This window comes from Plecotus auritus (genome assembly GCF_963455305.1).
Source record: "Plecotus auritus genome assembly, chromosome: 3".
NCBI classification, from domain to species: Eukaryota; Metazoa; Chordata; class Mammalia; order Chiroptera; family Vespertilionidae; genus Plecotus; species Plecotus auritus.
Genome location: NC_137772.1, coordinates 206444945 through 206470821, shown reverse-complemented (window position 1 = coordinate 206470821; position 25877 = coordinate 206444945). Strand labels below are relative to the sequence as shown.

The 25877-nt window shown below is 50.3% G+C and overlaps 1 protein-coding gene across 1 annotated transcript in view; it reads right to left on the bottom strand.

Annotated features, from left to right (window-relative positions):
- Window positions 1-25877, bottom strand: part of VWF (von Willebrand factor) — a 116045-nt gene that overhangs the window by 38277 nt on the left and 51891 nt on the right. The window contains exons 17-31 of the mRNA XM_080659101.1: window positions 25620-25726; window positions 25278-25438; window positions 17847-17950; window positions 16304-16442; window positions 14953-15087; window positions 12054-12200; window positions 10786-10926; window positions 10525-10638; window positions 8981-9137; window positions 8194-8352; window positions 7631-7766; window positions 3025-4403; window positions 1180-1296; window positions 946-1086; window positions 510-653 (exon numbers count right to left, since the gene is read on the bottom strand). Coding sequence (XP_080515227.1) covers window positions 510-653; window positions 946-1086; window positions 1180-1296; window positions 3025-4403; window positions 7631-7766; window positions 8194-8352; window positions 8981-9137; window positions 10525-10638; window positions 10786-10926; window positions 12054-12200; window positions 14953-15087; window positions 16304-16442; window positions 17847-17950; window positions 25278-25438; window positions 25620-25726 — 3281 coding nt within the window. The remainder of the gene's footprint in view (window positions 1-509; window positions 654-945; window positions 1087-1179; window positions 1297-3024; window positions 4404-7630; window positions 7767-8193; window positions 8353-8980; window positions 9138-10524; window positions 10639-10785; window positions 10927-12053; window positions 12201-14952; window positions 15088-16303; window positions 16443-17846; window positions 17951-25277; window positions 25439-25619; window positions 25727-25877) is intronic.

Below are 25877 nucleotides of genomic sequence, written 5' to 3'. Positions count from 1 at the left end.
AGCACAAGTTGTTATGGGACACCCAGGCTAGGCCATGCCTGTTTCGTCCCCTCCCAAAAGCAGCAGCCTTTGTCTTTTTCCATCACTCATCCCCCAAACTCATTAGGTTGGTACTGGAAAAGGGCTCTGAATACAGGAAGTTCCCCAATGGTTCTTAAGGCCCCCTATGAATCCCTCTGGCCTCAGACATGGAGAGGGTGGTTAGAGACCAAGGAGGCCACTTTAAAGAAAAAGTGTAAGCTATGACCCATCCCTGGACACAAAATGAAAAGTAAATGTTAAAAATCTAAAGAATGTAGACAAATGGAGGGTTAACACACACTTATTACTGCTTGGTTTCCAAATAGCACAAGGATTGATTGGATGAGTTCCTGCTGTTTGAAACCTGGCCACATGCAGGTATGGAGCATTTAAATCAGCCAGGACACCTAGAAGTAATACCTTCCCACTTTCGATCCTCAGGCAATTTAGCATAGTCTCAGGATGGACACTGAACACTGGACACTTACGGTTGGATCTGGCAGCCTCGGCAGCTGCAGCCACAGAATCTGTGGAGGTGCCCATGATCAGGATGACCACCGCCTTAGAGGCGCCTGGCCTGGCACCATGGACTTCCGACGTGATGTATTGCACAGCAAAGCCCAGAGCATGCCCTGAGAGTGGAGAACAGACCACACAAGTGAGTCCTGGCTGCGGGGAAGGCATTTCTGAAGCCAACTGGGCATCCTGTCTCCAGGTGGATCCAAAGCAGAATGATTCAGAGACTCAGGGAGTCTCACACATAAGTAAGATCCAGATGAGACCAGAAAGACCATCTAGGCCCTCCCTTTACAGCAAAGAAAACTGAGGCCAAAACCAAAGTGACTGGCCAAGGTCACTCCTCACTTATGCCAAGAATGAGGACCAGACGCAGCCCCTGCATCCCAGCCCATGGCACCACATTACCAATTTGGCTGGGGCCTCCCTCCTGCTGCATATGGTCCACAAGGCCCAGCAAGTGGGTCTTCTCCTGGGCCACGTTCCACGGCACATCGATGGTGGTGATGCTTCCATACTGCAGCACAGACACATGCGTGAGCTGAGGCCCTGTTGGAAAGAGGACACGGAATGGCACTTTCGAGCAGGCAGAGCTCCAAGAAGAGCCCCTTTCTAACCTGCTCCTTCAGGCGCCTCACTCACCGATATTGGCTTTTGAAATGAAAGCCTTGGCAAAGCTCTTCATTTCATCGAAGTAAGAAGCTGGAAAGCCAGAGGAGCCGTCCAGGAGGAGGACCACATCCAGGGGCTGGCTGCAGTCTGCAGAGAGGTGAGAAGGTGAGCATACAATGCCAGCAGGGGACCAGCCACTGCAGTACACAGCTGCATTCAATGGGCAGGTGTGGGGCACCACCAACCACATGGCACCATCAGCCACGTGGCACCATCACAGGATGTGTCGCCATTGGTCTTGCAGGATGGCAAGATGAGCCCGGGAGAAGATAAGGGGGCCAGGAGTGCCCCAGGCTTGGAGGCATTGGGAAGACTCCAGTGCCACACAAAGGCAGTTTAAATGCCTCCCCATGAAAGCAAGAGGCATCTGTTCTCACAGTAACAGGAGGCTGCAACTCTTCCAGAATTGAGTGAGATATTGGAGCAGCAAAACAGGGAGATAGCAAAAGGAAATGGAGCAGCAGTATGGCCTCAGGTCTTACGGGTAGTTAAGTGCTGTAAGGTACCTATATATATAAAAGCCTAAGCAACCATTACAATTGGCCAATTGAACAACTGGTCGACCAGTAGCTATGATGCGCACTGACTACTAGGGGGCAGATGGTCAATGCAGGAGCTGCCTCCTGGTGGTCAGTGTACTCCCACAGCCAACTTTCCATGTCTGGCCAACCTCCCGCGGTCCCTCCCCCTGGCCGGCCGGGTGGTCAGTGCACTCTGAAAGCCAACCTCCCTAGGTCTCTCTCCCTGGCTGGCTAGCCCTGATCAGCCACTATCGGGACTGGGCGAGACGGCCCTGATCGGCCCCAATCGCCAGCCAGGCCAAGGGATCCCAACCATGCACGAATTAGTGCACCAGGCCTCTAGTTCTGGTTATAAATGCCTACTGCTCATGTGACTGTTCTGGCACAGATCATAGTGAGGAAGCAAACTCTGGCCTAAACACCATTCTGAGACTGGGTAAGATGATGCTATTCCTGTTCTCCTCCACAGAAATATCACAAGAATTTCAATAAATCTGTGGCTCTGATTAAAACAAGAACAAAGAAACAAAGGCACTGATACAAAGTGGGAGGATAGACATTAAAAGAAGGCTAGTTATTCTGGGATGGTCCCAGACACACCAAATAAGGATGTTCAAGAACTAGGAATTGATTAGACATTAGTATCCATTCTGAAGGCAATAATTATAGCAGAGTGGCAAGCACTTGCTGTGTGCTGGGAACTGTTCTAAACGTTTTTCAAAAAAAAGTACTATTATTATCCCCATTTTACAGATGAGAAGACTGATACACACAGAGGTACTTGCCCAAAATTATTACCCCCAAAATTGCCATAATTGCCCAGCTAGTAAGTGGCAGAAGTGAGATTCAAACCAAGGCAGTCCAGCTACAGAATCTGAGCACTTAACTGCTTCCTGTCACCATTTCTTGGCCTTGCCCCCAAAGAGTGTCAGCTACTTAGAATAATTGCATCCATCCAGTGTGGTCAAAAAGCTGATCATCAACAAATTTCATAGGTTACCTCCAAGGCAGGGAGTGGGATTGGGTAGGATGAGGCTGTGTGATAAATAAATATTTTTTACTCCCTATATTTGGTATTATTTAAATTTTAATAATAGACTTGCATTACCTTTGAATTTACAAGAATAGATCCTCCTCAATAAAGGATCACAGATGCCTCTCCCTGCCTGGGAGGTGAGGACACAGGCACTCTGGAGGTAGATGTGACCCAAGGCACAAAGCAGGGGAGCCGGGATTAGAACCCAAGAGGTATATCTCCACCAAGGCATGGCCCCTGTGCAAGGTGCCCACATACCTGGGGTGGGGGAGAGGGTGGGGATCTGCAGTCCCTCTCCAGAGCAGCACCTCTGCAGCACCAAGTCAGGAGCCTCTCGGGGGAGCATCTCAAAGTCCTGGATGAGGATGGGGACATTGGGCCAGCCAATCCTCTCCAGCTCCTGCACGTTGGCATGAGGGCCCACCCCGATGGGCACCACCTGAATGTCTCCAGGCATCCGCTTGATCTCATCAGAGGCGGGGTTCCCTGTGACCATGTAGACCAGGTTAGGTGCCTGCTCCCGGTCCCCCAGGCTAGCCGAGAAGGTGTGCTCAGACACGTACTGCAGGGCCAGGCCCGTGTTGGTGCTGTTGCCGCCCTGGTAGCGGATCTCCCGCACCCGCTGCAGGACGTCCCCCTTGGACTGTGTCTCACGGAAGGTGGTCTCCTCGGTCACCGTGTACGAGTATTGCAGGACCGTGATGTGGATGCTCTCCTGGCCCACGTCCATCCGCCGGATCACTTCCTCCATGAACTCCTTGCTCCTGTTGAAGTTGGCCTCACCGATTTGGTCCGACCCTTCCAGAACAAACACCACATCCAGAACCATGGAGTTCCTCTTGGGTCCCAGCGTAGAAACCCCCAAGTGCTCCGGACCCACGGTGACTTGGGCCATAGGAGGGGGCTGAGTTGGGGCCGGCGCCTCGGGGGCGAGGTCACAGAGGTAGCTGATAATCTCGTCCCTTTGCTGCTCCAGCTCGTCCACACTGCTGAGCACAAACGCCTTGTTCTCGGGGGCCTGCTTCTCGATGAAGCGGATCTGCTTGAGGTTGGCATGCGGCCCAATGCCCACTGGGACCACGATGACCTTCTTCTTCTTCAGGCCCTGGATGTAGTGGCGCAAGTTCCGGCTCAACTTCTGGGGCTCCTGGCTGGCCGTCAGGAGCAGGGCGATGCGGGAGGCCTCGGGGCGGTCGATCTTGCCGAAGATTTGGAAGAGCGTGTACTTGAGGACCTCGCTGGTGGAGGCCACTGCGCTGCCCGCGTACTTCACCTGGCTGGCGAGGCGCCGCATCTCCGAGGGCCGCTTCCGGTCCCTGAGCTGGATGTAGGCATGGGAGCCCTCGTGGTACTCCACCAGCGCCACGCGGATCCGCTTCTGGGAGATGTGCAGGCGCTCCATCATGTCCACCACAAAGACCTTCAGCACCTCGAACTCTGCCGGGGACAGCTTGGAGGAGCCGTCCAGCAGGAAGACCAGGTCCAGCAGCTTGCTGCAGAAGAAGTCGTGCAGCGGCGGCTCGGGGGTGTCCTCCACATACGGGGTAGTGGGGCTGATCGGGCCTTCCGTGGGGGGCACCTCTAGGCTTCCGGGTTCCCTGCAACCTTCACAGGTGAGGTTGACACCATCACAGTGACTGCAGAGGGAGAGAAACAGAAATGGTTCTGGAAGAGGCTCTAAGCCAGGGGTGGGCAAACTTTTTGACTCGAGGGCCACAATGGGTTCTTAAACTGGACCGGAGGGCCGGAACAAAAGCATGGATGGAGTGTTTGTGTGAACTAATATAAATTCAAAGTAAACGAGCGGAGGGGAGAGCAAGAGAACTGGATAGAACAGCCGGATCCGGCCCGCGGGCCGTAGTTTGCCCACGGCTGCTAAGCGCTTCTCAGCCCTACTCAGAACCACTACACCTGTCTCCATACACCTGCCTGCCTGGCCCACCTGCACTGAGCTCCCATGGGTCACTCTCCACCCAAGTGAGACATCATTTTTAACATACGTCCCCAAACACACACACACAGCAAAGGCTTCCCTGGATTCCACAAGCCAAACTTTACTAGGACCTGAAAAAGAATCTTTCTTGTTTCCGGGCTATCCACACAGCCATTGAAAGTAGATTTTTTTTTTAATCAAACTACATCTCTAGCAATACAAATATTTAATTACAACCCAAACCTTCTGCCAAGTAACTCCAAAGACAAATATTGCTCTAAAATGTTGACATTGACCAGGACTTGTAAATGTTCTACTGAAGATAAATGCTTTATGGTATCTATACTAATAAAAGCCTAGGTGGCGTCACACCCTCACGCATGACGTCGTCACAAGATGGCCTCCACAAAGATGGCGGGCGCACACAGCGGAGGCGGGGCCCGGTGGCCGCTCCACACGGTGAGGCCTGGGGGTCACGCGGCTCTGTGCAGCATGGAGGAGGCGGTTCCCAGCGGAGGAGGTGGGTCATGGCAGGGGAGGGCAGTTGTGGGTGATCAGGCCAGCAGGGGAGGGCAGAGGAGCGGTTAGGCGTCAATCAGGCTGGCAGGGGAGCAGTTAGGGGGCAATCAGGCTGGCAGGCAGAAGTGGTTAGGGGCAATCAGGCAGGCAGGCAGGTGAGTGGTTAGGAGCCAGCAGTCCTGGATTGTGAGAGGGGTCCCAGATTGAAGAGGGTGCAGGCCGGGCTGAGGGACAGCCCCCTCCCATGCACAAATTTCATGCACCGGGCCTCTAGTCTCTCTCTATATATAAGCATAAACGACCATTGGACTATTCAACTAGTAGCTATGACACACACTGACCTCCAGGGGGCAGATGCTCAATGCATAGGCATGGAAACATGAAACAGACTGATGAATCTCAGAGGGGAGGAGGAAAGGGGGCAGCAGGAAGAGATTAACCAAAGATCTTATATGCATACTACAGACCCAGTGCATGGATCCATGCACCAGTGGGTTCCCTCAGTCTGACCTGCAGGGATCGGGCCGAAACCAGCAGTCCGACATCCCCCGAGGGGTCACAAATTGCGAGAGGGTGCAGGCCAGGCTGAGGGACCCCACCAGTGCATGAATCTGTGCACTGGACCTCTAGTTTATTATAACAGGATTTAAACTGTATGAATTTTGGACCATGTTTAATATATTGGGCTTTCAGGAAGAGAGGAAAAACTGGACTAAAATATTTTTGGAAAGATGAATATTCAAAATCCCAGCTTTAGCTAACAGGACAAAACATTTGGGAGTAGCATGTAGGGGTCCCCAAGATTTTAGACGGGGGAAAGTCAGTGGCTCATTCATTCATTCCTCCAGCAGACATATGGAAGCACCTATCCAGGAATTGGCTGGACCCTGCACCCAGCCCCAAGCACATACCACAACTCTTTAGCAGAGCAGTTGCCCCTGACACACATTCCTACACTACCAGTCCAAATTTCCCGGCCTTCTGGTCCCTTCTCCCTTCCACCAGTGTCCTGGAGAGTGGCAGGCTATGCCAGACCGTAGATGCAACCCAGGCTAGGACCTTCTCTTCTGTAAATTCTTGGCCTTTGAGGCAACTTGCCCTCAGCACTCCCAGTAAGGCCAAGAGCCCTGGGATGTGTGGCCTGTGGCTCGCTTTCCAGGCAATGCTCCAGCCTGCTTTGGAATTACTGTCCACACCTGTTTGCCCCGGTAGCTGCTCCTCCCTGTGGCCAGCAGAGTGCGGTGGGGAAGTGGCTCTACACACATGTCCTGTGGCTCAGAGCCCCACACCAGCATCGGGTTCTTCCTTTATTCCTTAGTCTCCGTTTCAGCAGAGGGCGAGTGGATAGGCAGGGTCTTACCGGGAAGTTAATTCCCACTTCCTCGTGGCCCATACAATTTATTGCTTCCATCTTTGCTAACAGTGCATGAGTGACATACTTTCTAGTTTCCTGTGTTTGCCAGAAAACTCACCCCGGGCAGCGTTCACTCATGTTTATACAGATGGCTGTGGCTGGATCTGACGCTGGCAGCTGTGGCCATGGCCCCTTCCCCAGTGAATTTAAGTTCTCAAGTTTAAGTTCCCATAAGAAGTGATATTGAATATATGAATATATCAACATCCAAATGCACGTTCCTTACTTAGGAGTAGGACTTCAGAAAGCTCAGTGCTCACCCTGGGGACTCGTTCTCACCTCCCCAAGCTCCCCCACTCCCAGAGGCAGTTGGATGAGAGAACCCAGAGTCTTCCCTCCCAGTTACAAAAACCCTGTCCTGGGACCTGGGTTGTGGCCCAGCAGTGTCTAAGTCACATTGAGGGGTCAGGGTTCTGCCTCACTTTCCTTCCCTGCATCCCCACCTCCAATAAAAAGGAAACCTGACTTTCATAGACTAGATGTGACCTCCAGGAACAATGTGAGACTTCACCCATCCTTTAGCAAGAAGAAATTAAGAAGTCTAATGGACTCTAGCCAGTTTTGCTCAGTGGTTGGAGCATCGGCCTGAGGACTGAAGGGTCCCGGGTTCAATTTTGGTCAAGGGCACATACCTGGGTTGCAGGTTTGATCCCCGGCACCAGTCAGGGCAAGTGCAGGAGGCAACCAATCGATGTGTCTCTCTCACATCAATGTTTCTCTCTCTGTCTCTCCTCCTCCCTTCTACTCTCTCTAAAAATGACTGGAGAAAATATCCTTGGGTGAGGATTAATAAAATAAAAAAGAAGAAGAAGCCTAATGGTTCTCTTAAGAGATGTTTTCTGGAGAAGCAATCTAGTCTGTCCTTAAAGACAGAGAAACAAGCTAAACAAAAACTACCTCTTGACTAACATAGCGAGGGCATTTTTCTAAAACCTACACCTCTGAGCAGGTCCCCAGAGTAGACAATAAGACTCATGCTTCGAACAACCAGGTTTTACCAAATCTGGCAGTGCTCAGGATCGCCGGGGTCCAAGGTAACTTTCTTTCCGGGGGCCAGGCGCCGGCCAGACACCTCGCACACCAGGCAGTCTCTGGGGTCAACGCAGGTCTGCAAAAGCTCATCCAGGATTTTCCCTGCATGACAAACCTCTCATCAGGAGCCCAAACTCACCTTTACAACAAGGAAGACTTACCTTTAACTAAAGAGGGCCTGGGTTTGGGCTAAATCCCTAGAAGGGGGCATGCAGGAGGCAGCCAATCAATGCTGTTTCTATATATCCCTCTCCCTTTCTCTCCCTCTAAAAATTAATAAAAACATTTTTTTTAAAAAAAAAAGGAAGTGCTGCTCCAGGAGATAGACCCATAAATAAGCAAACAGAAGCTCAATTTTTTCAAAAATCATAGCTGGCCTGGCTCCAATGAAAGGACATGTGCAAACAGGACCCAGGGTTATAGGGTTGGGAGCGGGCACCACTGGGCAAGGCTGAGATGACGTAGGACAAGGAATCACCTTTCCTGACAAATTGTCCCATCCCTCCATCCGTACCCACCCATGACTGACCTGGGGGGCAGTGTGCATGGCAGCCCTCCACACACTGCACAGGGCAGGCCAGTGGCTCGGGGTGCTGGCAGGTGGTGGGACAGGCAGGGGCACAGCTGTTGTAGCGCCACTCGCACTCGTACCCATTCTCCCGGAGATTCCTCTCCTCGCAGTTCTGGGCTGTGTAGGCAAGAGACGAGCGTAGCCATTAAAGCATAGGCAGTCCTATGCCCGCTGAGATGCCAGGACTACATCCAGGCCCCAGACAGACGTGGTGAGACCTGTAGTGGTGGTGATGGTGCTGGGTGAGGTGACAATAACATTGGGGACAAAGGAACTACAGGAGTCACCAATATAGAGACTGCTGGACTTGTAAAGCACCTAAACCAGGAACCCAGTGGTTCTGAATTGGTTTTCCATATAGAAACTATCAGCTGCTTACACCTGAGGAAGGAAGACCATCCACAAATGTATGAGTTGATCGCTCATATTGGCAAATATAGTGTCTAGTTAAAGACATATATTCACTTCCCTCTTCTTTTCATCACTGTTCCCTCTTCTCCCTCTTCCAGAATTTCTCCAGAGTAAGGGTCTCTACATATTAATGTCTTTGATCCCTGTCCCCTGTCCCTCCTCACTCACATCAGTGTCTTAACTGCCTTCCACCCTCTGCCATCCATCCCCACACTAGAGCTCTGCCTTCTCTCCCATGAGGGTGTCATCCTGCACCCACCTTAAGGTCTTAATGTCTAGATGCACAAGAGTTGAGGGGAGGGGGCTTGAGACCCTGAGGGACACCAGGACTCACGACACAACGTTGCTGTCCTCCAGGTCACCACCTTGCCGTGCTGGGCACACACATGAGCGTAGGCAGCAATGGTGTCACAGAAGCAGGCACAGTCCCCAATAGACTCGCAGGAGCAGGTGTCATAGATACAAACATCCAGGAACGGCTCAGGGTCCACCTGCAAGGGAGCACCAGGGTGGCCCAGGCCTGCAACCAGACAAAGGCACTCCAGCTCTTGGTCTGGATGGGAACGTTCTGGTGGTCACAGTATGGGAAAGGGGGGTCCAGGGTAGGAGGGGAAATGTAGGTCAATGCTTCCAAAGAGGGAATGGGTACGAAGGCAGGATTTCCAGCTTCTAATCTGTATTCCAGCAAGAAACATTAAGTAAAACCAGTCTTTCATAGAATAGATGTGTCTAAGAATTTTTCAAAAGAACATTTGTTTCTATCTGTCCACTTATCTACTTAATCATCCATCCATCCCCAAAACCGACTCCCAACCTCATGGATGTTTGGGTGTTTTTTTACATAGACACATCATACACACACACACACACACACACACACTGCTCACTCTATTTCCCTTGCCTCCATTTAGCAAGAAGAGAGAGGAATACATCAGGACCCACTCACGTTGCCCTATGAGGTGTTATGGGACTAGTATGCTGGACAGTAGGACCAGCCTGTGTACTCCTGGACCATCCCCAGGTCTACATGAAGAGGTAGCCTATCCACCATCCACATTCAATCACAGGAATCATGCCGACCTTCCCTTCCCCCCAAACCTGCCACTGTACACACTGGCCTCTTTCAGAGTTGCTGGGAAAGGAATGAATTCAGACACTGAGTGGGTCATTATTTCCAACACCCTCCAACAATCCCGGTTCCCCTGACTTCTCTCACTGTCTCCACTGTTCCCATTCAGATGCCCAGGATTTCCACCAAAGCAGGGAATCCTGAGTATCATTGGCATTCTCGGGGACCAAAAATCATTGGATGGATAGAAAGAGAACCAAGATACAGGTATCGCCCATGGTGGTGGTGCTACACAGCACATGTGTGTTTGAGGAATTGCTTAACACCCTTGGAGAGGAAGACACAGAAGCAAGCCATAAAATGAGGCCTCAACACCCTTTTCTGGAGCTATGACCAGAAAAGGGTTTTTGAGACAAGACCTAGGAGTTATAGGGTTTTATGAGGGGAGAGGATAGAGTACTCAGGACTGAAGATATAGTAAGGAAAACAAAATTCCTGGCTCTAGAGTTGGAGATAACTCAGGAGGCACAGGCTCTAAAACTAATGCCCAGAAGAGAATCTGGTGCTCAGAAGAGCTAGGCCTGGTATAGAAGAAAAATGACTTGCCAGGCATTGCTTTCCCCATAAATTGTCGATTATCCTTTCTGTTTCCCAGTTTGCGCCAATAAAGGGAGAAAATAGGTGACCCCATGCAGATCATTAAAAAGGCTCCCAGGCTGGGTCCAGAATTAGACACTCGTGCTCTGAGTGCCCGAGCCGCTGGCCAGCCCTCAGCGCTCCTCTGCCTCTGGCTCCCTGGCAGCCCTCACCAGCTTGTTGCATTCCTGGAAAAGGTCACTGGTGAGGATCCTACAGGAGGAGTCCACCATGCTCTGCTTCATGACGTTGTTGTGGCAGGTGGCAGGGGAGAAGTCCAGCGGCACCTGAGGAACAAGGCAAGAGAACAGAAATAGACCAAAACAGTCAACCTGGAAGGATCCAAGAGACCCTCTTCCAAGCCCTGCAACCAATGCAGGGCATACCACTCCCCAACCCCCCACCCGCAGCCCACAAGGAGACCCTAAACGTACTTTCCTGGTGTCAGCACACTGCGGGCTCACTTTCCAGGAATTCCCGAAGTCCACAGGGTCTTCCTCAACTTGAAGATTGCTGCCGGTAAAGTCATTGTTCTGGATGCCATCAAAATTCCCACAGAGGCCACACACCTGCTCCTGATGACAAGTTGAGAATGTGAGCATTGCAAACCTCAGGGCCAATTCTGACTCAGGGCAAGGAGGGCTCCAGACAGCAAAGGAGGCCGCTCATCTGAGAAGAGGAGGGTTGAGGGGAGGCAGGGATGGAGACCCAGAAGAGACCAGAGTGATCAGCAAAGCCTGGCCCTTGCCAAGGCCTTTTCCTGGCCTTCCTCACTGACCTCATTTTAAAGTTAATAGAAAAAAAGATCATTCACAAAGAGAGACAACCTGCCCACGTCCTGTAGTTGGCCAAGTGGGAATTAGGCAGCCTTGGCTCTGGAATCTCCAATATAAGCCATCACCCTCCCCAGTAAGGGCCTGGGCAGAGAGGGGAGCTAGTTCATCATTGCATCAATGAGAGTACAGAGGTCTGACTACTTTACACTATGGACATGGGAGTCCTTTACCTGGTAAACAGCAGCCTGTTCATAGCAGGCTGGCCAGGGTTCTGATGTATACCAAGTGCCACCAGGGCTGACATAAGATTTTATTCATCTTCATGTTCACCTATCACAGTGTTGGTATACAAGTCCCAATAAGTGATTATTGAATGAATGGAAACCATCACATAAGAACTAGGGGAGGAACTGGAAATATTTGGCCTGGAAAAGAAAAGATGCTACACTTACAACATAGTTGGAGCCCTGTCTTAGGACAAAGAGATGTGACTTATTCCTATTTTGCTTCAACATGGAGAATTACTGGGAAACATGTAAGAATGTTCCCAGAGTTGGACAAAAGGCCCAAGGTCTTTACATGGCTTAACAGCCCCCACAGTATGATCCCTGCCTCCTCCCTACCCTTGTTAACGACCATTCTCCCCAAGTCCCTCCACTCCAGCCACAGGCATCCTTGCTCAAACACTCCAAACATCATCCACCTTGCAGCCTTTGCACGTGCCTAAATTCTCTCATCCAGATGTCTGCATGGCTCACACCCTCCCTTCTCTGAAGATTCTGCTCATGCATCCCCTTTTCAGACCACCTACCTTTCCCTGAAACATCAGGAGGTGCAGTGTCTACTTCCTACTACTCAGGAAACTGAAGAAGGTCACAACAGCAAGTCACAGGCAAGATGAGGAAGAGTGAAGGAAGGCCACTGACCTGGTATGTCTGCTTCAGCACCACAGAGATACTCAGGTGGCGGTCCCAGACCACAGAGAGTGCCTTGCCCAGCAGCAGAATGATGTACCGGCCGGACTCCACCACCTCAAAGTGAGTTTCATCCTTCATGGGCCTCTTCACATTCACCTGAAGGAGGGCGAAGCGTGAGACAGGGAGAGGGAGTACCCATGTCTGTCTCCATGGAGCTCCATTTGCCCCATTCAGTGAGAGCTCATCCCTTCGTGGCCAGCACCTGCCTGGATGTTTCTGTGTCTGTCTTACCTATCACTCTCCAAGAACCTTCTGACTAAGGGGCAATAATAGAGGTGGCAGCAAAATCATAATTATGAGATTAAAAATAAAACAAAACCAACTAGCAGAAGATCATCCATCACTTCCCTAAAAGAATTTTTGACACTTGATCATTAAATACATGTGGCCTCCTAAATAGGTTTTTAATGTGGCAATAATTTTAAGCATCTCTGGGCAATTGATTTTATTTATTTATTTATTAAAATACTAGAGGCCCGGTGTATGGATTCGTGCTCCAGTGGGGTCCCTCGGTGTGGCCTGTGGGGATGAGGCCAAAACCAGCAGTCCAACGCCACCTGCCGCTCCTGCCTGCTCCCACTCACCATTCATCCTGGCCCGCTGTGCCTACCACAGGCTTGAGCCCAGTCAGTCCCAAGCAGGAGAGGAGTCCCAAGAGGGAGAGGCTTGAGCCACCACAGTGGTGCTCACCAGCAGTGAGCCCTGCATCTGGCGCCTGTCAGGAGCACACTGACCACCAGGGGGCAGCTCCTGCATTGAGCGTCTTCCCCCGGTGGTAGTGCACATTATAGTGACCAGTCAACCAGTGGTTCAATTGGTCATTCGGTCGCTTAGGCTCTTATATATATACTAGAGGCCCGGTGCATGAAATTCATGCACAGGGGGTGGGGGGTGTCCCTCAGCCCAGCCTGCACCCTCTCCAATCTGGGACTGCTGGCTCCCAACTGCTCGCCTGCCTGCCTTCCTGATTGCCCCTAACTGCTTCTGCCTGCTAGCCTGATCATCCCCTAACCACTCCCCTGCCAGCCTGATTGATGCCTAACTGCTTCCCTGCCAGCCTGTTTGCCCCTAACTGCCCTTTCCTGCAGGCCTGGTCACCCCTAACTGCACTCCCCTGCAGGCTTGGGTCCTCCCCCCCAACTGCCCTTCCCTGCAGGCCCGGTCATCCCAACTTCCCTCCTCTGCCTGCCTGGTCACCCCTAACTGCCCTCCTCTGCAGGCTTGATCGCCCCCAACTGCCCTCCCTTGCAGACGTGGTCCCTCCCAACTGCCCTCCCCTGCTGGCCATCTTGTGTCCACATGGGGGCAGTCATCTTTGACTACATGGGGGCAGCCATCTTTGTGTGTTGGAGTGATGGTCAATTTGCATATTATTCTTTTATTAGATAGGATTAGATAGGATAGAGGCCTGGTGCATGGGTGGGGGCCAGCTGATTTGCCCTGAAGGGTGTCCTGGATCAGGGTGGGGGTTCCTTTGGGGCGTGGAGTGGCCTGGGTGAGGAGCCTGTGATGGTTTGCAGGCCGGCCACACCCCCTGGTGACCCAAGCGGAGGCCCTGGTATCTGGGATTTATTTATCTTCTTCAATTGAAACTTTGTAGCCTGGAGCGGAGCCAAGCCTTCTGCTAGCTCCGTGGCGGCAGCCATTTCTGTTGGGATTTATTAATCTTCAATAATTGAAACTTTGTAGCCTTAAGCAGAGGCCAAGGCAGGCCAGGGTGTGCGGAAAGCTTGGCTTCCTCCATCACCGTGGGAAACCCTAGCCTCCTGCTCTCTCGAGCTCCATGGCTGCCACCATTTCTGTTGGGCTTTATTTATCTTCTATAATTTAAACTTTGTAGCCTGGAGTGGAGGCCTGGGCCTGCCAGGGTGTGCAGAAAGCTTGGCTTCCTTCATTGCCGGGGAAACCCAAGCCTCCCTCCTGTTCTCTGTGGCTACAGCCATCTTGGTTGGGTTTATTTGTATATTCGCTCCTGATTGGCTGGTGGGCGTGGCTTGTGGGCATGGCTTCTGGGTGTAGGGGAGGTACAGTCAATTTGCATATTGCTCTTTTATTAGATAGGATAGATGTTTTTGTTGACTTTTAGAGAAAGAGGAAAGGAGAGGGATAGAGATAGAAACATCGATAAGAGAGAAACATCTTCAATTGGCTGCCTCCCACATGCCCCTACTGGGCTCGAGCCGCAACCCAAGTATTTGCCCTGACCAAGATTTGAACCATGACCTCCTGGCTCATGGGTTAATGCTCAACCACTGAGCCACATCAGCCAGGTTCAGCATCTTAAACAAGATCTCCTTGGTGGTTCTCACATACCCTCTGAGAACCATGTCAAAGCTCTACATGGGGCCTGCATCTGGTTACTGCTCTTTTAAAAAAAGATTTATCTAAAAAGAACTGAAAACGTAAAAGAAAAGTAAAAATTCCTGAAACACCATCACTTCCCAAAATACACATATTCATATATACATATCTATAATATATGTATACTAGTATATAATTGTATTCTAAATATATTATATATAAGTATAATTAGAAGGAAAAGCCTCCTGCCCTCCAGTGTCCACTCCACCCTCAGAGGTAAGCACTGATCCCTATGCGGATAGCACTACCACCCTTCTCCACACTTATCTCTTCACCTTCACTAAAATGGGCTCATGATAAACATATGCATCTGTAACTTGTTCTTAGAGAATATGTCACAGTCAGATGATACAGCTCCACCTCACTCTCTTTCATGGCTGCACGATATTCCATTGACGCAAGTTCTAAATGAATGCTTGGCACATGCTCTTCATAAGCCCACAGAAGAACAAGGGGCCTGAGGGGGAAAGGATGGGCTGCCACTCACCTCTCCATCGAACAGTTCAATCTCTCCTCCTTCCACCAGGATGGTGACCCGCTTCTTGCATTTCACTGAGGGGTAGCCGCATCCCTCATTCCCAACCAGGATCCGAAAGGTCCCAGGGTTACTACCACAGTAATCCTGGGGGAAAGAGGTGAAATATTATTCCTGCCACCTCTCCCCAGGTCAGAAGATTGGCATCAAGTCATCTCTGGTGTGGGTGGTGGAGGCTTGGCTAGTTGCTGCTGCTGTTCACTCCCAGCATGCTCTACATGCAGCTGGTCAGTGCCCCTGCTCAAGCCCAGCATGCTCTGCACATGCTAGTCAGTGCCCCTGCTCACTCCCCGCATGTTCTTCACATGGCTAACTGGTGAGACTGCTCACTCCCAGCATGCTCTGCTCATGGCAGGTCAGGGTGTTGGTTCTGCCCCACTCCCAGCATGCTGAGCAGGCATGCATGCTCAATCACCTTCACTGCCTGACTCACAGGACCCTACAGCTCAGTCTCTGAGACTAAGGCTGCCGGGTCTGTGGCGTCCCTCAGACCATACCAAGTCCCCACCCCTCCTCCTCCCAAGAATGGAGACAGAGAGACCACATTTGTTTAAAGCTTCACAGAGTCAAGCCATCTTGTTCCTCATGAGAAAAGCCCCCATCCCTCCTTGCTTACCCACTTTGGTGTCAACCAGCAAGAGAAATTTACAGGAATCCACGCAGTGGGTAGAGGAAGGCAGAGGGCTCTCACTCACCAGCTAGGCTCTTTCTCATCCTGCTGGGCAGTGTGGCTTTCCTGTGCCCACCCCCCGTCCTGCCCATTCTGAATTGCACCAGGTTAGAAAAGAAAATGTGGAGAATGCAATAGAATCAGAGAGTGGGAAACAGACTCCAGGGGTCATTTCAACCATCCCTCTGTCCAGGGCCGCTGCTTAAGGCTGTGTGGGTTATTCACTCCACAGGGTACTAGCAGGGAGGGTAACACAGCCTGCAACCCAGCCTCGCTCCCTCCCCACTTGCCCCTGACCAAGGCTGCCTGCCAAAAGGAGCAGATGCCTTGTTCTAATTCTGTTCTGGTGCTGATTGGGGCTGACAGTAGCCTTGCCCCACAAAAATCCCAGTCAACAAACGAGCTTCTGTCCTATGTTTATGTCTCCATTGGGTAAAGTAAAGGAAGATGGCAATCACGTGAGACTCGAGCCCTGACCTATGTAGGCCCTTCTTTTAGGGCTGGACAGTCACTGGAAAAACCAGCCCAGAGTCATTTCTATTGACAGAGCAGCAGACTCTGACCTGGAAACCCCAGACTGCACCCCCCCACCTAAGGACAGACAGCACCCTCCCCCCGATCCCTCTCTCTCACCTGCACCAGAACATACTGGCACTCCCCGGGGAACATGTATTTGAGCCCGTCAAAGGTGAGGTAGTGGGCCATGCCGATGGTGGAACACGTGGCATCACACACATGGTCCGTGCAGTTCCACTTCCGGTCCCAACAGACACTAGGAACAGAAATGGCAGGGTGGCGGGTGTGAGGGGTGTGAGGGGGTGTGAGGGGCCCATGTGGGCACTGGGGGATGAGAAGGCCAGGAAGGAACAGAATGTTCCAGGTGTTACCCAACCTTCCAGGAAGCCTCAAGAAATGGGGGATCCAGCAGGAGAGAGGGAAGTCGTGCTGCACTCCATTACAAGGGGGAAACTGAGGCAAAGAAGGGAATGGGTGATCCAGGCAGCCCAGGAAAGAGACCCAGACCCTCTGTAGACCGCCTGCTATAAGTTTGCTAAAGCTCGGCCTCCCTGGAAGTTGCCTGAGAGTAGCCTCAGGGTCTCTACAAAACAGACGCTGCCCGGCCAGCGTGGCTCAGTGGTTGAGCAGTGACCTATGAACGAGGAGGTCACGGTTCAATTCCCAGTCAGGACACATGCAGGGGTTGCAGGCTCGATCCCCAGTGTGGGGTGTGCAGGAGGCAGCCGATCAATGATTCTCATCATTGATGTTTCTATCTCTCTCTCTCCCTCTCCCTTCCTTTCTGAAATCAATAAAAATAAATATTTTTTTAAAAACAAACACTGAGGCTGCATGCCATCCGAGGCTGATGCAGAAAACAAGACAGAGCAGCAAGAAAGTTCTGAGTCGGGCAAATAGTGATGAACTGTGCACTTCTGCCAGGAGAGGTTTTGTGTGCACATAGTTATATGGTTAAATCTACAGCGACTTGCTGATTGCCACAACACCACATCCCACTGCCCGGTAACCAGAGCTGACATGAGGAAGCCCACTGTGCGTCAGAGGCGGTGAGCTCAGACCTCAGGCCCCAGACAGCTAAGCGCCGTCCTGCCTCTGCCCACATGGGCCTCTCCGTAAAGCCGTGCACAGCCCCAAAGTCAGAGACACGGTAAGTGAGCAGGGCAGAGGGTTATGTGAAGGATGGCCAAGGAGAAGAGAGAAGAGAAGCCAGCCACTCTCACAAGGTGCCTTTTCAAATGGTGTCCCTATAAGCACACTCACGGGCAATATGCTTAGGGGGCAATAGAAGGCCAGAGAAGGAACCTCCAACCCCACGCCCTTTGGTGACTTGGTCACATGTACAATGACTGATATGGGGCAAGGTCCTTATCTTCTCCAGGCCCCATCTCTCTGAACGGAAACACTAACCTCTAGAAGAATGTCTATGCAGGTGAGCACAGGTGGTGATAAAGATTCTCCCCATTTTAAAGATAGAGACACAGAGGCTCAAAAAGGAAAAAGTAACCACATTCCCTCAGGTGCTGGAGCCAAGGGTCAAAGGTCCTTGGCCAGGTCTGCCCTCTACTCCCCACCCCCAGCATCTTGACCTTCATCCCCACCTCTGCTGACTCCCCCCACAATGGCTCAGTCCCCGCAAAAGCCTCTCCCAGGGCCTCACCAAGTGTTGCAGTTGATCTTCACCGTCTCTCCGGGGGCATACTCCTTGCCCTGGTGGAAGCAGGGACACCTTTCCAGGGCCACGCATCTGTTTTCATGCCGGACCTAAGGGAAAGCAACCCAAGAGTCTTGGGGGCCACAGCGAGTGATCCAGAGCCCTGCTGGGGAGACAGCCTCAGCCCGAGGTCAGGCCAGGGAGCCCACGCCCTGGCTGGGCTTGGGGGACACAAGCACCTGGCTACACGGATACTCCCTGGCTCAGCTGAAGACTCTCTGACCGCCCTCTGCTTCAGACCCTGATGGGGACATGGTCACCTGCAACCTGAACGAAGACTCTTTGATAACATGTGTCAGAAAAGTTTGAGATGCTCATATTCTAAGACCCAGTACTTCCATACAGATGATTTCTCCAAATGTAAAAGAGTCATGGTCAGAGGTTAACACAGAATTATTTACCATTGGGGAAAAAATTGTAGCAACCAAGTATTCAATAATAGAAACGTGATTAAATCCATTAAGGACTCGCCAGGTGATGGTGTCCATGGAGCTATTAGAATGGGCCTTTGGGAGAATCTTAAAAGATGTGAGGAATACTTATGCTATTACTATTTAAAACAGGGGAGAAAAAACCTGTATATACATATGGTCCCAATTATGAAAATATATATTTCAAAAAAAAAAAAGACTTAAAGGAAATATAGAAGTTGCCTCCAGATGGTGGGCTAGGATAGAAGAATTTTATTTTATTTTATTTTGGTTTTAAATATTTTTTTCCAAATGTTCTTTAATGAGCAAATACTATGTTTATAATTGAAGACAACGGACAATATATTTAACAAAAGGAATGAATGAATTATTAATGCACTTACTACCCTGGAGGTGAAAGTTGAATGCTGGCCACAGGCAGAGGTGGACCAAAACCAGAGTCTGGGGACTAGCTCAGGCCACACATGTACCCCCCTTACCCAGTCCCTGAGATCCTGACACACACACACCCCCAGAGATGCTCCACTTCCCTGCCCTCCCCCGACACAGAGGTTACAACATGAGCATGCTATGCTCCTCTCATCTGTTGGGGTAGGGAAGAAAGACAAAGACCTACTGGCCCCAGTGGGCTCAGGAAGAGCTGGCCAAACCCACTCCGACCCCAACATGTAGATCTGCTGCTGTCCCACCTGCAAGAGGCAGCCCTGGGTGTTGCTCTGGCATGGTTACCGCCAAGTGATCTAAAACAGCCCTGGTCGCCCTCCAGTGAAGGGACCATGGTTGGCTCTGGAGGAACCAGAGGGTTGAAAAGCTCCTAGTCTGGATGGCTCAGGACTTGTGTGATCCGGTCACTCCCCAGACAAGCTTGAGTTCCAGGGCACAAAACAAGATGAAGCCCTGGGAACAGGTGTTCTTGAGCTGGACAAAGGACTTTCAGGTCAAGGAGAAGAGGTTAAAATTGTGTGTGTGTTGCGGGGGGGGGGGGGGGGTTGGAAAGGATGGGAAGAATGACCTCCATCACCTTCCTCATCACCTTCCTCATCACCTTCCCCAGCCTCAGTTGTTTTCCTGAGTCCTTAGAGCCCAAGTAAAGGGCAGGATGGGGTTGCAGAGAGTGAGGAAGGTGTTGATCGACCACATTCTTGGTAGCTCTTACCTCCTAGGACTACTGTTCTTGGAAGACAATGAGCTTAGTCACCTAGTAGGAAAGATGGCAGCTTGGTAGGATGGGGGAGGGGGGGGATTTAAAAATGTCTGTCTACAGGCTTCAAAGGCTGTCACAATTAGGGGTCATTCCCACATCCTCCCAAGCTTTGCCAGCTCTGTTAGGCTGAGGCCTGCCACCTAGTGGCTACTCTAAGAATAACCTAAATAATGCATCTACTGGGGAACACAGAACACTCCTACAGTTAATAGAGACCAGAAAACGAGCCTCATATCAGAAGCATTACCTGAGACAAAAGTGATGCAGGATGCATAGGGGTGGATTCTGGGAAACACAGCCCTCACCTCACCTTGGCAGAGCACATGCTGTCCCATCGCCTACAGCAGGCCGGGTAGAGGGCTCCCAGGCCTCTTAGTCTGCGTGTTGTATGTTCTTACCTCTCTTCAAGACAGTCAGCCCATTGACAATAAAGTGCTGCACACCATGGCCCAGGTAGCCCTCCCCTAGCCCAGGGCTGAGTCCCGGGCAGCTCAGCCCTTCTCCAGTGAACACAGAGCTCAAATCCCAGTTTGGCCATGAGATTACACTGCCAGCTCCTTCTGTACCCCTCTCTGCCCTGACTTATTTTAGTAAAAGCAGATTACTAATTGGTGGATTACAATATTAAAATAGGACTGTGTGATTTCACTTATATGTGGAATCTAAAAAACAAAACAAAAACAGACTCATAGATGCAAAGAACAAATGAATAGTTGCCAGAGGGGAAGGGGTTAAGGAAAAGGGGTAAAAAGGGGGGGGATAAATAAGAGTCACAAATTTCCAGTTATAAAATAAATAAATCATTGGGGTTGCAATGTACAGCATAGAGAATATAGTCAATAATATCGTAATAACTTTGTACAGTGTCAGGTGGTTACTAGATTGATCATGGTGATCGCTTCGTTAGGTGTATAAAAGTTGAATAACTAGGTTGTATGCCTGAAATGAATATAATATTGTATGTTAATTGTATTTTAACAAAAGAATGGACCTTTAGAATGAGGACTGCTAGAAAGGTGACAGAGGCATGGGAATAGATCCCTAGATCCGAGCTGGAGGGAGACAAAGCAACACCTCGAAAGGAGAGGAGAGGTTTCCAGGCCCCACCTCAGCAGGAGGCTCCCGACTGGGAGAGAAGATCAGATAACACCAACCTGAATCATTAAAGAAATTCATGGAGATAGAAAAATAAAGGCACAATACAGGTGAACAGGGTCTAGATGAGAACTGGCCAGACACGTGGGGTAGGCTAGTAGAGCAGGCCCTAGGTGGATTTTGTGGCAAGTCATGCAACTTCATGATTAAAATGAAGAGAACCATCTCTGCCTAGTATTTGCCGCTTTGGGACACCAAAGGGTTAATAAGATAAAGTTGACAAATGACCCTTCAAGGACTTCAGAAGAAAACAGGCAAAAATGGTTGTCACTATTGTTCCTCCACTCATGACATCTTCAGTAAGAATGACTCACACTGAGAGCGTGGCACCAGGTCTTAATCAGACCCCCCCAAAAAAAAAATTATGACGTAGGAAGAAATGGGTTTTGTTACTCTTCTCTGAAAAAGCCCCATCTTCCCCACTCCCCACTCCAAAACATCAACACCACACTCAAAATGACCCATTCTTCAAAATCCTTTTTGCCTTCCTACTGTCCTTTTCTCCTTCTCCCACCCCATCAATACTTCCAGCTCAATGCAGCTGATTTCAATTATATGTTTGCTAGGAAGGGGGGAAAAGCTGATGAAATAATTCACACTAAGGTGTGAATGACTTCCCGTGAGGATTTATAAGGTTGTAAGCTTCTTTAAAGCTCTTGCTTGTTAACCAAAATGAACTTATGCTTATTATAGTTTAGTAAGCCTGATTAGCTGACAAATTGTATGAAGTGTAGGAGATATTTTTAAGATGGGGACCTTTTTAATGATATCTCATAGGATTTACAATGCCCATATGTGAGGCCCGCTCTGGATGGGCCCCTGAGCCCAAGCTCTATATTTCTAAAGACAGTGACAAAGTCTTTCCAGTCTTCATATTGGGCCTGTGAGAAAACTGGGCATCAAAGAAATTAACACACAGGGAAATTAACACACTTCCCAGTTGCCAACAGGTATCCTTGTACCAGCAGAACGGGGTACCAGTTTGGAAATGCAACCACTAGATTTCAAAAGGGAAGTGAGCATCTCCCAGGCAGTGGACTACATTTCCTCCAAAGCACCTCATGGCCCAGCCTCTGAAGGATCCAATCTGGGAATCAGGAGACCAGGATTTCCACCATGCAACTATGTGTCCTTGAATGGTTCTGCTTCCTCTCTTTCTTCAGTCTCCTCCTGTGTGTCGGAAGGGGTTGAAATCCTGGGTTTAGGGGTTCCTTCTCACTCTGCCCCTTGATGATGATCCTAGAGAGGGTTCCAGCTGTGGCTGGAAGGAGGACTGAACAGTGGGCAGTAGGTTGTGTTTTGCTGCCACCTCCTGGTAGAATCAGGTAAGCATCTAACTTAAAGGCAAGTGGTTCACTCAGGTGCCTCTGAACTGAAGAAAAAGACTTTAAAATTTTCTAGTGCAACCCCATTTTATTGATCCAGTGGCCTCATAATGTGGACACTGGGGTCTCAAAAAATTTCTCCCCATGTCTGAAAATTTACTAGGGCATCTCCATTCATAATATGACTTTCCTCCATGAACTTCTTATAATAGCCATCGTAAACCACCACTTACTAAGCAACATCCATGTGTCTATTACTGTCATATTCAGTCCTCACAACAACCCTTCTAACCCAATTTTAGAGGTGATAGAAATCAGACACAAAGATTTTAAGTGACTTGCCACTCAATTAACGAAATGTCAGGAGCCAGGATTCAAACCTAGAATTTTGGGTTCCAATTCAATGCCTTTTTTATGCTGCTTCTCCACCAACCACTTATCACAAGTATGCTCACCCTCTTGTTCCATGCAAGGAGTCCGGGCACCAGTGGCAGGATCCAATGGAGGCTGCTACTTGTGGAGTGAACCAGAAAACCTCTGCTCTAGACAGGTGCCCGGCCCTGCTCTCTCCCTGCCCCCAGCATTTTCCAGCAGGTGCTGCTGGCCTTGCAATGAGTATTGAGAGATGCTTTGAAAGGCAGTCTTCAACCAAGAGCAGCACTGCTCAAAGTGTGGTCCACGGGCCGGTGTCGGTCTGAGATGATGTGAGCACAGACATGGAGAGGAGGTGTTTACGCCAATCTGACTGAGTAATATACACCCGGTGTAGCTAATAAAAATATAAGGGTCATATGTTGTATGTAATTGCTTCTTTGTTTCATTTTTCTGATTATTCTACTATATTTAGAAAAGCTTTGGTCCACAACAGATTGGAAATTTAAGAAAAATGGGTCCTTTGTGTTTCTCCCAGGGACTAGAGGAGCAGATGGGTGCAACCTCTGAGACTGACCCTCCGTGATTTATGAAAACAATAATGAAAGCTGTTCCTACGATTCGACAGCACTTTCTGGTTTTAAAAGTTCTTTCACATACAACTCCTTCAGGCCCACAGCAAATGCAATGAAGGCAGAACAGGAAGTGTGCCCACGTTACAGACCAAGCAACTGAGGCTCAGAGCAAGAGTGGATGATTGTCCAAGAGCAAGGTGCCAGAAAGTCGTGCAGCCTGGACTGAGAATGTGGCCTCTGACCCCTGTTCCTACTCGCAGACTCTTTCCGCTCTCAGTAGACCTGCCCCCACAGGAAAGAACTACTCCCTCCCTCCTTTCAGGTCCTCAGAACACAGCATTCCTGACCTCTCCCCCCAAACCCTCGGTAACATGCCACAGCCTCACCACCTTCCACAGGGGACAGCCAAACAGAGAAACACCCTTGGGAAGGATGTCTGCACCGTCAGATGGGCCCAAATGGGGTATTTCCAGATCATTTTTCTTTGCTTTGTGTCCAGGAACACGTGTCCTGTGCAGCAGCCAACATGCTGTGCACTTAATAAATCACCCAGGCCTTTCTGCTCTGCCGAATCTGGCCTCGACAATTTGCGCGTTAGTCGGCATCATCATGAAGCAGTTGTGAAAATAACCCAATCTCTTAGACCCGTGGTCGGCAAACTGTGGCTCACAAGCCACATGCAGCTCTTTGGCCCTTTGCATGTGGCTCTTCCACAAAATACCACGGCCTGGGTGAGTCTATTTTGAAGAAGTGGCGTTAGAAGAAGTTTAAGTTTAAAAAATTCGGCTCTCAAAAGAAATTTCAATCGTTGTACTGTTGATATTTGGCTCTGTTGACTAATGAGTTTGCTGACCACTGTCTTAGACCATGAGCTTTCCGGTTGACAAGCCCCTGAGGCTGAGGTGAGAGACAGACACCCAAAGACGGTCCTCGGGATGTCTGCCAGAGGCTTCAGGGATGCCAGTGAGCTCCTAACAGCACGGCCACATCCTGTACTCGAGGTCTCGCTCTCCACTGGGGCTTTGGGACAATCATGCAATCCTTGTGGTTATTAATATTTAAGACTATCTGTACTCTTTCCTTCATGGGGAAAAAAAAAGCTCATTAAATAGAGTCCCTGATGCTGATGCAAACTCCTGAAGGATGTCCCTTTCCTTGCCCGAGCCACCTCTGATGTGGGAGAATGTCACCTCTAGGTATGAAGAAGGGACAGTCAAAATAAGGGGCCTTTAGGGTAAAAAGAGCAACATGGAAGCTTGCAATCCTCTCTCCTATTTCTTGCCCCTCTCCTATTTCTCCTCCTCCTTACATACCTCCTTGAAGAGCCTCCTTGTTCTGCCAAGGCACCAAACAAGACCTAGTTTAGGGCCAATCTCTAGCTCCCTCATGAGGAGGGATAGTTCCAGAATCCTGAGAGGCTAAGACAGAGGGGAACACCCAGGGGAGAATAAGTGGCAGCTGGTCTCTGTCTTGGAGGAGAAAGGGTAGGTTGGATGGAAGAAATAGACCATCCGCCCTGCACACACACAATGGCAGCCTCCCTGAGGGCCACAGGTGATGGGTCCTAGTGCCTTTCACAGAATATTGACAACTCCCCCGGCCCTGGACACTGCCCCTCCAGCCGAGGCCTGGGCATCGTTATGCCCTTTACAGCCATATGAGAGCCATCCTGCCTCCCTCCTATTTTTGCCTCTACAACCCCTGCCCCTCACCATTCACTTTGGGTCTGAGGAATTGTAGTCAAAGAAATCAAGAAGACAAGATTCATTTGAAAGAGAAAAATCCAGAATCTCTCCTGGTTTTCAGGGTGAAAAGAATAACATATATATATAATATTTTTAACTCAAAATGGCCTAAGGAGGAAGGTTAAGAAGACTTGGGAGGAAGGTTAAGAAGACTTGGGCATGCTCAGACAATGGCCACCATCAGGAGGCACATAGGAGCCAGGTGGCTGCAAACCATTGTGAACCCTGAGAAAGAAGATACCTACTAAGAAGGGCTCCTGGTGGCTAAGAAAGTTCTAGTGGAAGTGCCTATTTATCACTTGAGTTTTCTGGAAATTCTTGCTTTGCTTCCCATGGCACCTCTGTGCACTAAGCATTTTTGTAAGATCTCATCAGGATCAAACCCACACACTTTCCTACCATCTCCCTTCCTGACTTTGGCGGCTGACTCAGCCATGGGACCTCCCCGACCCCTGCCCCCATTACCACTGCCACCTGGTTCCCATCCTGGTTTAACTCTTGTTTCTTCCTCTCTCTCTGCCTACAGGAAAATGGACAGCTGCTGACCCCTGGCAGCAGTGGGTGGCTCACCATGCCTGGGGGGCAGAGGCAGCCGGAGACACAGCCCATGCTCATGCACTCCAGGTCGTAGTTCTGGCAGGTTTTGGCACACTCCAGCCCTTCAGCCCGCGGGTTGTCAGCAGGACACACGAACTTGACCATGGGGGGCTGGCAGGACAAGCTCCTTTTACCTTGGAGATGGGAAAATCAAAGAGGCCGTCAGTGACTGGGTGACTAGACCTACCTTCTATACTGTCCTGTGGTCCCCTAGGTGCAGTCACTCCATTCCAGAGACACAGAGCTGCCCCTTCCTGGGATGGGGTGCTGCCCCACCTCCTGCTGGGAAGCACTCTTCCAAGGGCCAGTACTCACTGCGATGAGACAGGGGACCGAGGGGACCGCTGAGGACAATGTGCTGTGGCAACAGGCCTCCCGGGGCTCCGCTCGTGCTGCAGTGCATGAAGCCGTCCTCACAGTAGCTGCGGAGGAAAAACACAGCCCAGCTTTGCAAGAGCCACTACAACCACCACCGCTGTCTCCTCGCCTCCCACTCACTCGGGCTCCTTTTCCTAGAACTTACCACACTGCAGCTTGACATATATTTGGGTTTTTATTGGTTAACATCTCTCT